Below are 13490 nucleotides of genomic sequence, written 5' to 3' on the forward strand. Positions count from 1 at the left end.
CTTTGACCTGAAAATCAATAGGGGTCATTTGCCAGTCATGATCAATGTACCTATGAAGTTTCATGATCCTAGGCGTAAGCGTTCTTGAGTTATCATCCGGAAACCATTTTTCTGTTTGAGTCACCATGACCTTGACCTTTGACCAAGTGACCTGAAAATCAATAGGGGTCATCTGCGAATCATGATCAATGTACCTATGAAGTTTCATGATCCTAGGCGTAAGCGTTCTTGAGTTATCATCCGGAAACCAATTTACAATTTTGAGTCACTGTGACCTTTGACCTGAAAATCAATAGGGGTCATCTGCCAGTCATGATCAATCAACCTATGAAGTTTTATAATCCTAGGCCTTAGTGTTCTTGAGTTATCATCCGGAAACCATCTGTTGGACGGATGGACAGAAGGACCGACTGACCGACCAACGATGTTCTTTGAAGGGGGGCATAAAAATAAAATCGCAATTTTTCTGGATATTATAATTTATATACAGCTTAACGTTCTTTGTATCAGCAATGTCGCTTCAATACCTCGTGGTAATATCGCAGTAATTCCAACATGGCCCCCTTATACAAAGGCAAACTTTCAAGGCACTTTTTGTTCCTTTAATTAATTACAAATTACAAATTATGAAACAACGGAGAAAACACACCTATTTTAATTTAACCTTTAATGAAACTAAACATCTTTCAAATATGTCATCTACATTATCATTAACCAATGTGTAGAACAAATGCAAAATTTCAAGTCAATCAGAGAAATAGCTTCCGTTTTAAGCACTTGGATTCCATGGACAAGCGAGTTAAAATTCATTTGAATTTAATTCATTATAAACATTAAAACAAATGAAGTAAAACAAACGTTAAAAATAATATGCCAATACGTCCAACAAAATATGCTTAAACATTTTAATATCAAATATTAACTAGAAATGTGTCACAGATGCCCCCACCACACATGATTGGACACAAATCCACTATAATTCTAAAGGGAACAAGAAGGCAGTATGTCGCTCCTAACCCAAAACAGGGAACTTTAGTGAATAATAGTGAAAACCTTGTAAAGGCCCCTGACCAAAACTTGTTGCAGTCAAAATTCCTTTTAAAACACATTACGGTCATTCAGATGTGAAAATCAAAGTAAAACCTGCCTAGCAGTTAGATATATTAACAAGAGATGTGTTTGTCAGAAACACAATGCCCGTGTGTGTGTTTCAGAGTTTATTTACAGGTCCTACTGGCCTCTTCACGAGGTTACTGTAGCCCGACCTGCCCCTGTGACCTTTCAGGGGAAAAAGATTAATTTTAGAGCCAAAGTAGGTCAAATTTACCCCGGCTTCCCGGGTATTCGCCAAATACTTTTAATTTTTAAGAGAGTTCCGTGCACGTTGGCCAATGAGACCTTATTGTGCTATCTACCTTAAGGTTGTGATGAGGTGCGGATCCCGCCGAGTGTCCCGCACATTACTAATGTACAAGACACTCAGCGCGACCCACATCCCAACACCACCCGGTACTTAAGACCCGGAACACACACACATAACACTCTCACAATGCCCTCTATTGCGCCGCTTTGAAATAATATTTCAATATATCATTGGGCAGGTTTAGAAATTTTCTCCCTTTAAAAGCTTATTACTTCCCTTGGATTTTATTCTTTTACTTTTGACCTTGAAGGATGACATTGACCTTGACCTTTCACCACTCAAAATGTGCAGCTTCGTGAGATACACATGCATGTCAAATATCAAGTTGTTATCTTCAATATTGCAAAAGTTATCACAAAACTTTAAACAAGGTTGGAGTTTTGAGACAGAACGACAGGCCAAAAACAATATGCCCCCGATCATTCCATCCGGGGGCATAAAAACACTTTAATTTTTGGACTATGTATTCCTAAACTGAACAGGGACCATATTTTTGCCTACATTTTTTTTTTACATACATCTACGCATTAAGGTCATTCAACTCTGAAAGTTTGAGCAAGATCAACAATGTAGTTAACAAGCAGTTGTAAACACAAACATGTTGGGACAATATATTACATAGTGGAACAAGAGATGTGTTTGTCAGAAACACAATGCCCCATAATGCGCAGCTTTTTTTTGTTGACCTTTGACCTTAAAGGATGACCTTGACATTTCACCACTCAAAATGTCCAGCCCCACGAGATTCACATGCATGCCAAATAAGAAGTTGCTGTGTTCAATATTAAAAAAGTTATGAACATTAATGTTTTTTATATTTTGACCTTTGACCTTGAAGGGTGACCTTGACCTTTCACCACTCAAAATGTGCAGCTCCACGAGAAGTAAGTAAGAAATTGATTGGAGAAATGATTTTTTTAAGTTTTGACCTTTGACCTTGAAGGATGACCTTGACCTTTCACCACTCAAAATGTGCAGCTCGATGAGATACACATGCATGCCAAATATGAAGTTGCTGTGTTCAATATTAAAAAAGAAATGATAAAACTTTAACGAAGGTTAAAGTTTTAGGAAAGATTAACGAAGGTTAAAGTTTTAGGAAAGAAAAAAACAATGATATTTGGCCTTTAACTTTGAAGGATAACCTTAACATTGACTTTTCACCACTCAAAATGAGCAGCTCCATGGGATACACATGCATGGTAAATATCAAGCTGGTATGTTCAATATTGCAACATAATCAAACTTTAACCAAGGTTAAAGTTTTGGACAAAGTTTTGGACAGAATGACAGACAAACAGACAGGACAAAAAGAATATACCCCAGATCTATTGATCCGGGGGCATAAAAACCGACAAAGGGCCATAGTTCTACACAAAATCACAGCCAAAATTTCTTTCTTAAATACTATCTGCACATTAAATCATTCAGTTTGAGCAAAATTCATGCAGGCGTTTAAGTGGAGTTGAAAACACAAAATCTTGGGACTATATATTCTTAAGTTGAAAAACAGACCAAGGGCAAAACAACCGTTAAACGGCACAGCCAAAATTCTATTATTTACGATAATTGACATCTTAGATCATTTAACTGTGAAAGTTTTAGTGAGATTTACCAAGTATTAAACGTGGAGTTGACAAATGCTTCAGGATGTGACAAACAGACATAGGATCATTACTCTGTCTTAAACCCTTTCAGCAAAAATCTGTACATTATCTACATCTTAAGATCATTTAACTGTGAAAGTTTGATCGAAATTCATTCACTCCAGAATTTAAAGAGGAGTTGAAAACACAGGCTCTGAGACGTACTGACAGACAAGTGCTATGCGTTACGCCTCCCACTTTGTGGATGATTATCACAACTTACAAACCCATAACATTTTATTTAAACACCTACTTAAAATATCAATGCCAATTATGATAGAATGAGCATTAATATACATAAAATATGAAATATAATAAAGGATAAAACACAACCCTGGTTAAAACTTCAGCTGTTTCTTTGCTGCCAATCCATTTTAAGTGTATATGTTTGTATATACAATACCATGTCATATATAAATACTCTATGATATAATTAAAAAGACTTTACTAAACAGGTAAACAAATACTGAGATACAACTTGGGGAAAAATAGTTAACCGAACCATATATAATACATAATTGCATTTTCTCATTTAAATATGATTAACAAATGTCAAAATTTTCGAACATTAAGATCTAGAACAATTGCATAGGTAGGTAAAATATTCCTATTTAAGCGAACAAATGCCAAGCAGTCCAAACATGAGAGTTAATTATTCTAGTGATTATTTTGCTGACAGGTTTATGCTACCTTAAAATGGAGGAGATTTAACAGATTCACTATTTTTATCAAGCACAGACATGCTGCTTAATGATATAAATAACATTTTAGAAAAACTCGACATTTAAGACTTAATATTTCATAATTCTGCCTAAAATTGTTGTACCCATAATTCCATTATTTATGATCATCAAGACATTCACCGATAGGTTATTCTTCAGTGAAAGTTTGAGCGAGAGCCACACAGTAGTTTAATATCAATTAAAAAAAATTGTGATCACCCATTGAACACAAATGTGTATTGCTTTTAAGACTTTATCAGAACCATTACACGTTCCCTTCTGCAAAAAGGATTTTACAGGCTATATGCAAAAAGGATTTTACAGGCTATATCTACAACGATACATATGCTTATGTGTGCATTATCTGTATAACCTTTTATAAACAATCTTAAACAAACAGTCACAGACCAACCAATATCACAGGAGATATCGGGTACTACAAGAATTTATATCGTCCCTGATACACCAACAGGTATATATTTTAAACTGGACTGTCAGATTAAAGGGGCCTTTTCACAGATTTTGGCATTTTTTAAACTTATTCATTAAATGCTTTATATTGATAAATGTAAACATTGGATCGTAAAAGCTCCAGTAAAAAAATCAAGAATAAAATTTAAAAAAGGAAAAGAACATTGCCCGGAGCAGGTTTCGAACCAGTGACCCCTGGAGTCCTGAAGTAAAAACGCTTTAGCCTACTGAGCTATTCCGCCGAGTACACATACTAGCCGTATTTTATACGTTATATAAGCAATCTTCGTAGTTTCACAAAATTTAACGACAAAAACAGAACTCTCCAAATTATTCAATCGTTTCGCGTTGCAACGCTTTATAATTTTTAGGTTTTAAAATCGTCAAAAGATGCATATAATGGCTATATTAGACCATGGTAAATGTTCAGTATTACTGTTTCCTCACAAATATCATAACTAAAACGAAAATTTGCGAATCTGAAACAACTTTTTTCAATTTTGTCAATTTACCAAAGCGTGAAAAGATCCCTTTAAAAGAGATAAATTAATAACAATTTATATAATTAAATTCAATTAAGTAAATTGCAACAAGAGCACCGCATAACAGGTGCCACGCTCGGCTGCGAAAGCTTGTCAAATTTTTTTTTTTTTTTTAGAGGTCACAGTGACCTTGACCTTTGACCTAGTGACCCAAAAATGGGTGTGGCATGTAGAACTCATCAAGGTGCATCTACATGTACATATGAAGTTTCAACGTTGTAGGTGGAAGCACTTTGATGTTACAGGAAAATGTCAAGGTTTTAGCACGGCTGACGCCGGATGCCGAGCTGGCTATGACAATACCTCAGCTTTTCTCCGAAAACAGCCGAGCTAATAAATTACGAGTGTAACAACCGATTTCATTAGCTATTATTGGGTGAGTTTGTACTCTTTTCCAGAGTTAAAAAACCTTTGAAGACGATCACCATAAGCTGTTACATGTCAAATACCAAATCTCTAGTCCTTGCCTTTTCAGAAAAAATATTTAAAGTTTGCACTTTATACATGAAAGGAAAACAAGTGACCCTTATGGTGGGGCCAATTTAGCCCAAGAAAATATTAAATCAACAAACTATGTAACAGACAACCCTATGAGATTACCGGTATGTGCCAAATAGTTTATTATACAAAATCTATGGGCCTTGCGGTTTCAGAGGTTTTTCGAGCATTCAGTAAATACACAAAAGGAAAACAATAAAAACCGTATGAAGGGCCAATTTTGACCCCAGGGTTACTATATGACACTTTCACAATTGGGAAAACCATGCAATTTAACAAACCAAATCTGGAGGGTCTTGATGTTTCAAAGATCGACTATACACATGTTAGATGGTCATGATGGCTCTTAAGTCTCACCTGAGTTCACAGATAGGGATTAACCCATTTATGCCTAGCGTCTAGAAAAAAGGCCTTGGCAAACAGCGTAGACCCTGATGAGACGCCGCATCATGCGTGTTTTGCTTAAAGGAATTTCTGTAAGAAAGATTCTAAATATAGAAATAAATATACTAGACATCCCTAATTTTGGAAATAAATTGATCCAATTTAGAAGGATGGGAGAGTCAACTAGGCATAAATGGGTTAAGTCTCAAGATTGAAGACAGATGACACCTGATAGACTGACCACAATGGCTAACCATGTGCACAAGTCAGATAAAAAAACATGAATGCTTCAAGATGAATATTGTACATTGAAATACAAAATACCAGATGAAATAGAACAAACCTCGTGTAAAAAATGTACATTCTAGTTAAACGGTAATGCAATAAATACAGCTGGGTCACATCTTAAATGAATCAAAATACACTGTCACAGACTCTCTTCACTTATCTGATTGTGAAGACTACTCATAAGTATAGTCATTTAGTATTTTCTATAGTTCTTTAGACGTTGAAATGAAACAAATTACACACACATAAAAAACTACAAAAATATTAAAATTCACTTTGTTAACACAATATTGCATAGCAGTTGTAAATATTAAATATTTCATAAAAATGATTTGATGATGAAGGTATCAGCTTGGTTCTAAAAAAGAAACCTCCTGTTATTACAGGTAAAACATACCAGTAGGTTTCCTTTGATAACAGAAATACATTATGTAATTCTTAGCAAGAGAGCCAAATGCAATAGGTAGCACGACTGAATGTGGAAGGAACTGTACTGTTTTGATCAATTTGTGTCATGTTATAGAGAACCATTATAGAAATCAGCCATTATATGTTCACAACAAATATACATTTTATGATGGGACAAAGATGTGGCCTCTAGAATGTTCACTAGCCTGTCTTGTACATGTAGTTTGAACTCGGCTGTAATATCTTTGGAACAAATGTTCTGACCAAATTTTAGATTTTGCAATTAATGTGGCCTCTAGAATGATTATAAGGTAAATGATTACGACGCATGACAGACAAAAGGTGATCATGAAGACTAACAAGGATCATGTTGTGCTCAGATGAGCTATTATGTGCATATTAAACATTTCAGACATCTAAAGTGCTGCCCCTCAGACTTCAACAACTACAAAAACTGTATCTAGTTTATTTACTGAACTAACAATTATTAAAGGCCCATTAAAGGTGACAAATCCAATTATTATGCATATAAACTGGTCTAATTTTTATCGGATTTCAGTTACTCTTGCATAAAGAATGATAATACAGCTTAGGTGCAACGTTGTCAAGAATTATGGAAGATATAACCGTTTCATAATTTGCAGAAATGTTTACAACTTTGCAATTTCCGTACATTTTCGCTATCTCTGATGTTACTCAGCTTCTTTCGTAAAGTACGCATTTATTGATGACGTAGTACAAACAACACAATATCCTCGTAAACAAATCAAGAGAACATGAGATTGGTGAGATATTTTTGTGTTGTACAATATTTTGTTTAACATGGAATTGCATCATGCATACTTGTTTTAATATACTTTTCATTTTTTACGCCATTTTTTTTGTTTTGAATGTCTGGCCTCTTCACCCTTGACCTGGTCACATGATACACAATGTCTTGTGCCGACCAAACAAAATTTGTTATCGGAAAACTGGCTCAGAATCGATCGGCATGAATGAGTAAACAGCGATATAAATATACTGATTGTTTGTAAACACAATTGACTTGGAGGACACTGTATTTTGAGCACGAAACAAGTTGTATTGCTCATTTTTTTATGGTAATGTCCAAAAGCATTTATTAATTATTTTTTGATAACCTTTATAAATAAAATATGCAAAAAATATTTTAAAACAAGGGCTGTTAGTAAAACATGCATGCCCCCCATATGGGCTGTCCGTTGTAGTGGCAGCCATTGTGTGAATACGATTTTTGTCACTGTGACCTTGACCTTTGACCTAGTGACCTGAAAATCAATAGGGGTCATCTGCGAGTCACGATCAATGTACCTATGAAGTGTCATGATCCTAGGCAAAAGCGTTCTTGAGTTATCATCCGAAAATCATTTTACTATTTCGGGTCACCATGACCTTGACCTTTGACCTTGTGACCTCAAAATCAATGGGGGTCATCTGCGAGTCATGATCAATCTACCTATGAAGTTTCATGATCCTAGGCGTATGCGTTCTTGATATATCATCCGAAAACCATTTTACTATTTCGGGTCACCGTGACCTTGACCTTTGACCTAGTGACCTCAAAATCGATAGGGGTCATCTGCCAGTCATGATCAATCTACCCATGAAGTTTCATGATCCTAGGCGTATGCGTTCTTAAGTTCTCATCCGGAAACCATTTTACTATTTCGGGTCACCGTGACCTTGACCTTTGACCTAGTGACCTCAAAATCGATAGGGGTCATCTGCAAGTCATGATCAATCTACCCATGAAGTTTCATGGTCCTAGGCATATGCGTTCTTGAGTTATCATCCAGAAACCATTTTACTATTTCGGGTCACCGTGACCTTGACCTTTGACCTAGTGACCTCAAAATCAATAGGGGTCATCTGCAAGTCATGATCAATGTACCTATGAAGTTTCATGATCCTAGCCCCAAGCGTTCTTGAGTTATCATCCGGAAACCACCTGGTGGACGGACCGACAGACCGACAGACTGACATGTGCAAAGCAATATACCCCCTCTTCTTCGAAGGGGGGCATTATCAGTAATAATTACGGATCGTCACCTTTTACGGGCCATAAAATATAAGGCCATCTAAAGGTTTGAACACTACAATGTCAAACACATTGATTAGACTGGGTTCATAAATCTCCCTCACCATTCCATGAAACTTCCCCACCTTCTTCAGTTGACCTGGTATATCTTCTTTTACCCAACACTTCATCTTTCCCAATCTCTATCACTGATGACCTTGAGATGACCCCTGCCTGACTGTTATTAAAACTAAAACATGACGATGTTGAGACAGCCCCTGTTGAGGAATCAACCAACGACCTCAGCAACTCCAATTCCTGCCCTCCCTGATCCTAGACCACATCTGACCTAGTACCCTGGGCCCCATCTGACCCTTGACCATGTGCTTCTTCTGACCACTGTTCCTGAACTACATCAGACATCTGACGCTGTATCTGTGGTGTGACATTGGTAGTCTCGTATCGTTCACCTGAGCGACATGTGTTGTAGGAGCCACATTTCGGGCATTTCAATCCTATCACGTGAAACAGAACCTTATTCTCCTGAAAATACAATATTACTTCTTTTAACAAAGCTTGAAATTTTTCAGAAGATAACATTGATTGCAATTCTATTTTTTGCCAAGGTTTTATTTTGGCTAGAATTATATTGACTTTCAACAACAGCAGCACAAAATAGTAACATTTTAGCAATAAAAATGCCACATTTAACTTTACTGTAGATTTAACTAATTAAAATTACATTATTGAATTTAAGTGCAAACAGTATACATTGTTCATGAGGCGGGGAGGTTAAAGGGATCTTTTCACGTTTTGGTAAATTGACAAAATTGAAAAAAGTTGTTTAAGATTCGCAAATTTTGGTTTTAGTTATGATATTTGTGAGGAAACAGTAATACTGAACATTTACTATGGTCTAATATAGCCATTATATGCATCTTTTGACGATTTAAAAACCTGAAAATTATAAAGCATTGCAATTCAAAACGATTGAATAATTTGGAGAGTTCTGTTGTTGTCGTTAATTTTGTGAAACTACCAAGATTGCTCATATAAAGTATAAAATAGGTCGCCCATATATAATTGGCAGGATGGCCTAGCAGTCAATTTGGTTTTTACTCCAGGATTCCGGGGGTCACTGGTTCGAGCCCTGCTGCGGGCTACTTTTTTTTCCTTTTTTAAATTTTATTCTAGATTTTTTACTGGAGCTTTTTAGATCCAATGTTTACATTTATCAATATAAACCATTTAATGACAAACTTTAAAACATGCCAAAATCTGTGAAAAGGCCCCTTTATCTTTAAGAAGTCATCTTTAAATTACCTTCCAAAAATGCTCAACACTTGATAATTTGCCTTTTTTGGAGTTTTTTTAACATTTGCCATTAATTTAAAGCCTATAATGACTATCATTGCATGATTTCAGGTTATCGATATGAAAGTAGGACATGTTTAATATTGATTGGTATTGCAAATTTAATCACACATAGTTTATTTATTTAACAACACGCACCTATGCTTGAAATAAGCCTTGGCAACAGAAGGATTGGACCTAATGGAATCAGTAAAAATGTGTTCGATATTAAGGGGGAACTTAATCTAGCCAGTAAATTGGTACATGTATTATATCTCCCTTTTACAAACTGTGTGTTTTTATATTTCCAGAATTACATATATAACTACAAATTGCCATAACAAATTTGCCTTGGCGTAATAGATATGGTGTCTGCCTAGCAATCAAGACTTCATGGCTTTGATCCCCAATCAGGAAGCGTTATCTAGATATTTCCAAAGACACCAAGTACTGGTTATAGGCCCAGAAAACCGACTGGAAAGCATTTCTATAAGCCTGAGGTTTCCGATGCAATTGAGATAAATTAAATAGGTTCAAATTAAACTAAATTGACATATCAGATGTGTGTTTAAAAACTGCTTCACTAGAAAACATAGATTTACTTATAAAGAGGTCAGGAATGACGGGTACTAATGCTACTTCTATTAAAAATATTCAGTATCATAATTCATTTACAATTTGAAGCATATACATGTATACCACACCTGATCGAGAACTATTGATTTCAAGAATGACTCTACTTACCCGGTATATCAAGAGCACCACCATTTATATAAAGAGAATCCCTTTTTATATCAAGAACACTGATATTATCTCTAGAGCATCACTATTTGAATAACAAGCACAACTATTAATATCAAAAGCACCAACATTTCTATCAAGAGAACAACAATTTATATGAAGAGAACCCCTATTTACATCATGATCAACACAATTTTTTTTATCCAAAACAGGACCATTTCTATGAAGAAAACCAATATGTTAATCAAGTGCACCACTATTTACATCAAGAGCACTATTATTTATATCAAGAGCACCACTATTCACTTCAAGAACACCACCATTTACAACAAGAGCACCACTTTTTATATCAAGTACACCACCATTAATATCAAGAGCAGCACCATTTATATCAATAACACCACCATTTATATCAAGAGCACCACTTTTTATATCAATAATACCACTATTAATATCAAGAGCAGCACTATTTATATCAAGAGCAGCACTTTTTATATCAATAACACCACCATTTATATCAAGAGCACCACTTTTTTATCAAGAACACCACCATTAATATCAAGAGCACCACCATTTATATCAAGAGTACTACTATTTATATCAATAACACCATTATTTATATCAAGAGCACCACTATTCATATCAAGAACACCACCATTTACATCAAGAGCACCACTTTTTATATCAAGAACACCACCATTAATATCAAGAGCCCCACCATTTATATCAAGAGCAGCACTATCAATAACACCACCATTTATATCAAGAGCACCACTTTTTTTATATCAAGAACACCAACATTTATATCACTTGCACCACCATTTATATCATGAGCACTACTACATGTATACATATCAAGAACACCACCATTTCAATACAGAGCATCATAATTAATATCAAGAACAACACTTTATAACAATTCATAGCAGCAAACCACCATTTAAATCAAATATCAAGATCATGACTACTTGTATACTCAAGGAAACCACTACGAATATGAAGATCACAAAAATGTATATATAGAGCAACACTATGTACATATAAATAAAAAATTCACTTTCTATAAAAAGAGATCTCACCTGATGACAGTCCCTGCAGAGTATTGCCACATGGTAGTCCTTGTACTCATCAGGCATGGGGGTATTGGCCACCTCCTGGTCCAGTATCTTCCACGCCTGCTTCATGTCAAACAGGCTCTCAGCACATGTGGGGCAGTAATAGTTGCTAAAGTGAATGACAGATCTTGGATATTTACAGATCAGCATGACTTGCTGCAAAAAAATCATATAATTTTCATTTCAGACATTATGTTTTAAGACGAGAAAACTTGGAATTCATTTTTGAATCCTATACATAATAATTTTTTTATATATTTAAATAGAGATAAGAAGTATAGAGAAAATGTTATCATAATAAGTTGTTTTGACATGTTTTGTACATGTATGTAAATTAAATACAGCAAAGTATTAACAGCATCACTTAAATACTTAGAGTGTATTTTATACTACTTAATCCCAATAAATAATTTGATTGTTTGCAACAAACTTTTGTTCTTGTGTTTTCTTACTGTGTATTAGAGTTTTTCAACCAGACATTGTTGAGTCTTCATGCAAAGTCACATGTCCACACTCATAATAGCAAATTTTTTGACACCGCTCTTTTTTGCAAGTCTATCCCCTTTTATTGTGTTAATGACAGAGACAAACCTATGAATTGAATAGCCCATTATAAAGTCATTTAACATTCACCTTGTTAATATAAATAAGCCTCGTTCTGTAAAAATGGAGTTAAATAAATATGCGTAAAGGCTAATGACTAATCAATTATATCCCACACTTATTTTTTCACAAACATAAACTGCTCTTTCCGCTTTTATGATATTTATTATATAAAGAAATAGTCCCTTCTTAGCAAAAATCCAGTTTAGGCGGAAAGTGTTGTCCTGCAGACTGACCAGGTTAATCTGGGATGACACTTTACAAACACTGAAAGTCTTGTCCTGCGGACTGACCAGGTTAATCTGGGATGACACTTTACAAACACGGAAAGTCTTGTCCTTCGGACTGACCAGGTTAATCTGAGATGACACTTTACAAACACGGAAAGTGTTGTCCTGCGGACTGACCAGGTTAATCTGGGATGACACTTTACAAACACGGAAAGTGTTGTCCTAAGGACTGACCAGGTTAATCTGGGATGAAACATTACAAACATGCACTGATCCAGTTTAGGCGGAAAGTGTTGTCCTGAGGACTGACCAGGTTAATCTGGGATGACACTTTACAAACATGCAGGTTAATCTGGGATGACACTTTATAAACATGCACTGAACCCTGTTTTGCCAGAGTAAGGCTCAATTGGTTTGATACATTATGCTTGTCTGCTAAATACTTCTTGTTGTCATAGTTACTGACCCTGTCTGTGCACATTGCTCCATACAAGCCCTGAAAAACAATAATTACTCAATTTACATGATGGTGAAAAGTATAATTATATCCACCAATCAAATCTGAACATATCTGGATACATTTTGTTCGGCTTGAAAATCAAGTATGATCTTAATATGATATGACAAAGGTTAAATGTGATATAATTGATTTGTGACACAGAAAGAAAAAAAATTCAGTGTAATGAAAAAGATATAACAATTTTTGGTATTTGCAAACATTTTTATATGAAGTAAAAGTAACTTAATGTTTTGGTACATTACAAGAATTTTGAACAAGGGCCTTGTTTAAGGGACTTATATCCCACACTACTTTGTCTCTGACATGACTTATAAGTTATATACCCCACTTCTTTGTCACAAACATGACTTACATCCAACACTACTTTCTCTCAGACATGACTTACATCCCACACTACTCTGTCACAGACATTACTTATATCCCACACTAGTTTGTCACAAACATGACTTATATCCCACACTACTCCAGGGCCGTACCCAGGATTTTTTTACTGGGGGGGCCCAACCGGGGA

General features: G+C 35.3%; 1 protein-coding gene across 8 annotated transcripts in view; it reads right to left on the reverse strand.

The window, feature by feature from the left end:
- Positions 1-652: 652 nt before the first annotated feature.
- Positions 653-13490, reverse strand: part of LOC127861646 (RING finger and CHY zinc finger domain-containing protein 1-like) — a 473873-nt gene continuing 461035 nt past the window's right edge. For 5 of the 8 annotated variants that reach the window (XM_052400332.1, XM_052400331.1, XM_052400328.1 and 2 more), the window contains 3 exons: positions 12926-12955; positions 11591-11735; positions 653-8960 (listed from right to left, as the gene is read on the reverse strand). In XM_052400332.1, the coding sequence (XP_052256292.1) occupies positions 8751-8960; positions 11591-11735; positions 12926-12955 (385 nt within the window). In that variant the 3' untranslated portion in view covers positions 653-8750. The remainder of the gene's footprint in view (positions 8961-11590; positions 11736-12925; positions 12956-13490) is intronic. The other 3 variants (XR_008040306.1, XR_008040304.1, XR_008040305.1) reach the window with 3 other exon arrangements.

The sequence above is a fragment of the Dreissena polymorpha genome, chromosome 16 (assembly GCF_020536995.1).
Source record: "Dreissena polymorpha isolate Duluth1 chromosome 16, UMN_Dpol_1.0, whole genome shotgun sequence".
In the NCBI taxonomy this organism is placed as follows: Eukaryota; Metazoa; Mollusca; class Bivalvia; order Myida; family Dreissenidae; genus Dreissena; species Dreissena polymorpha.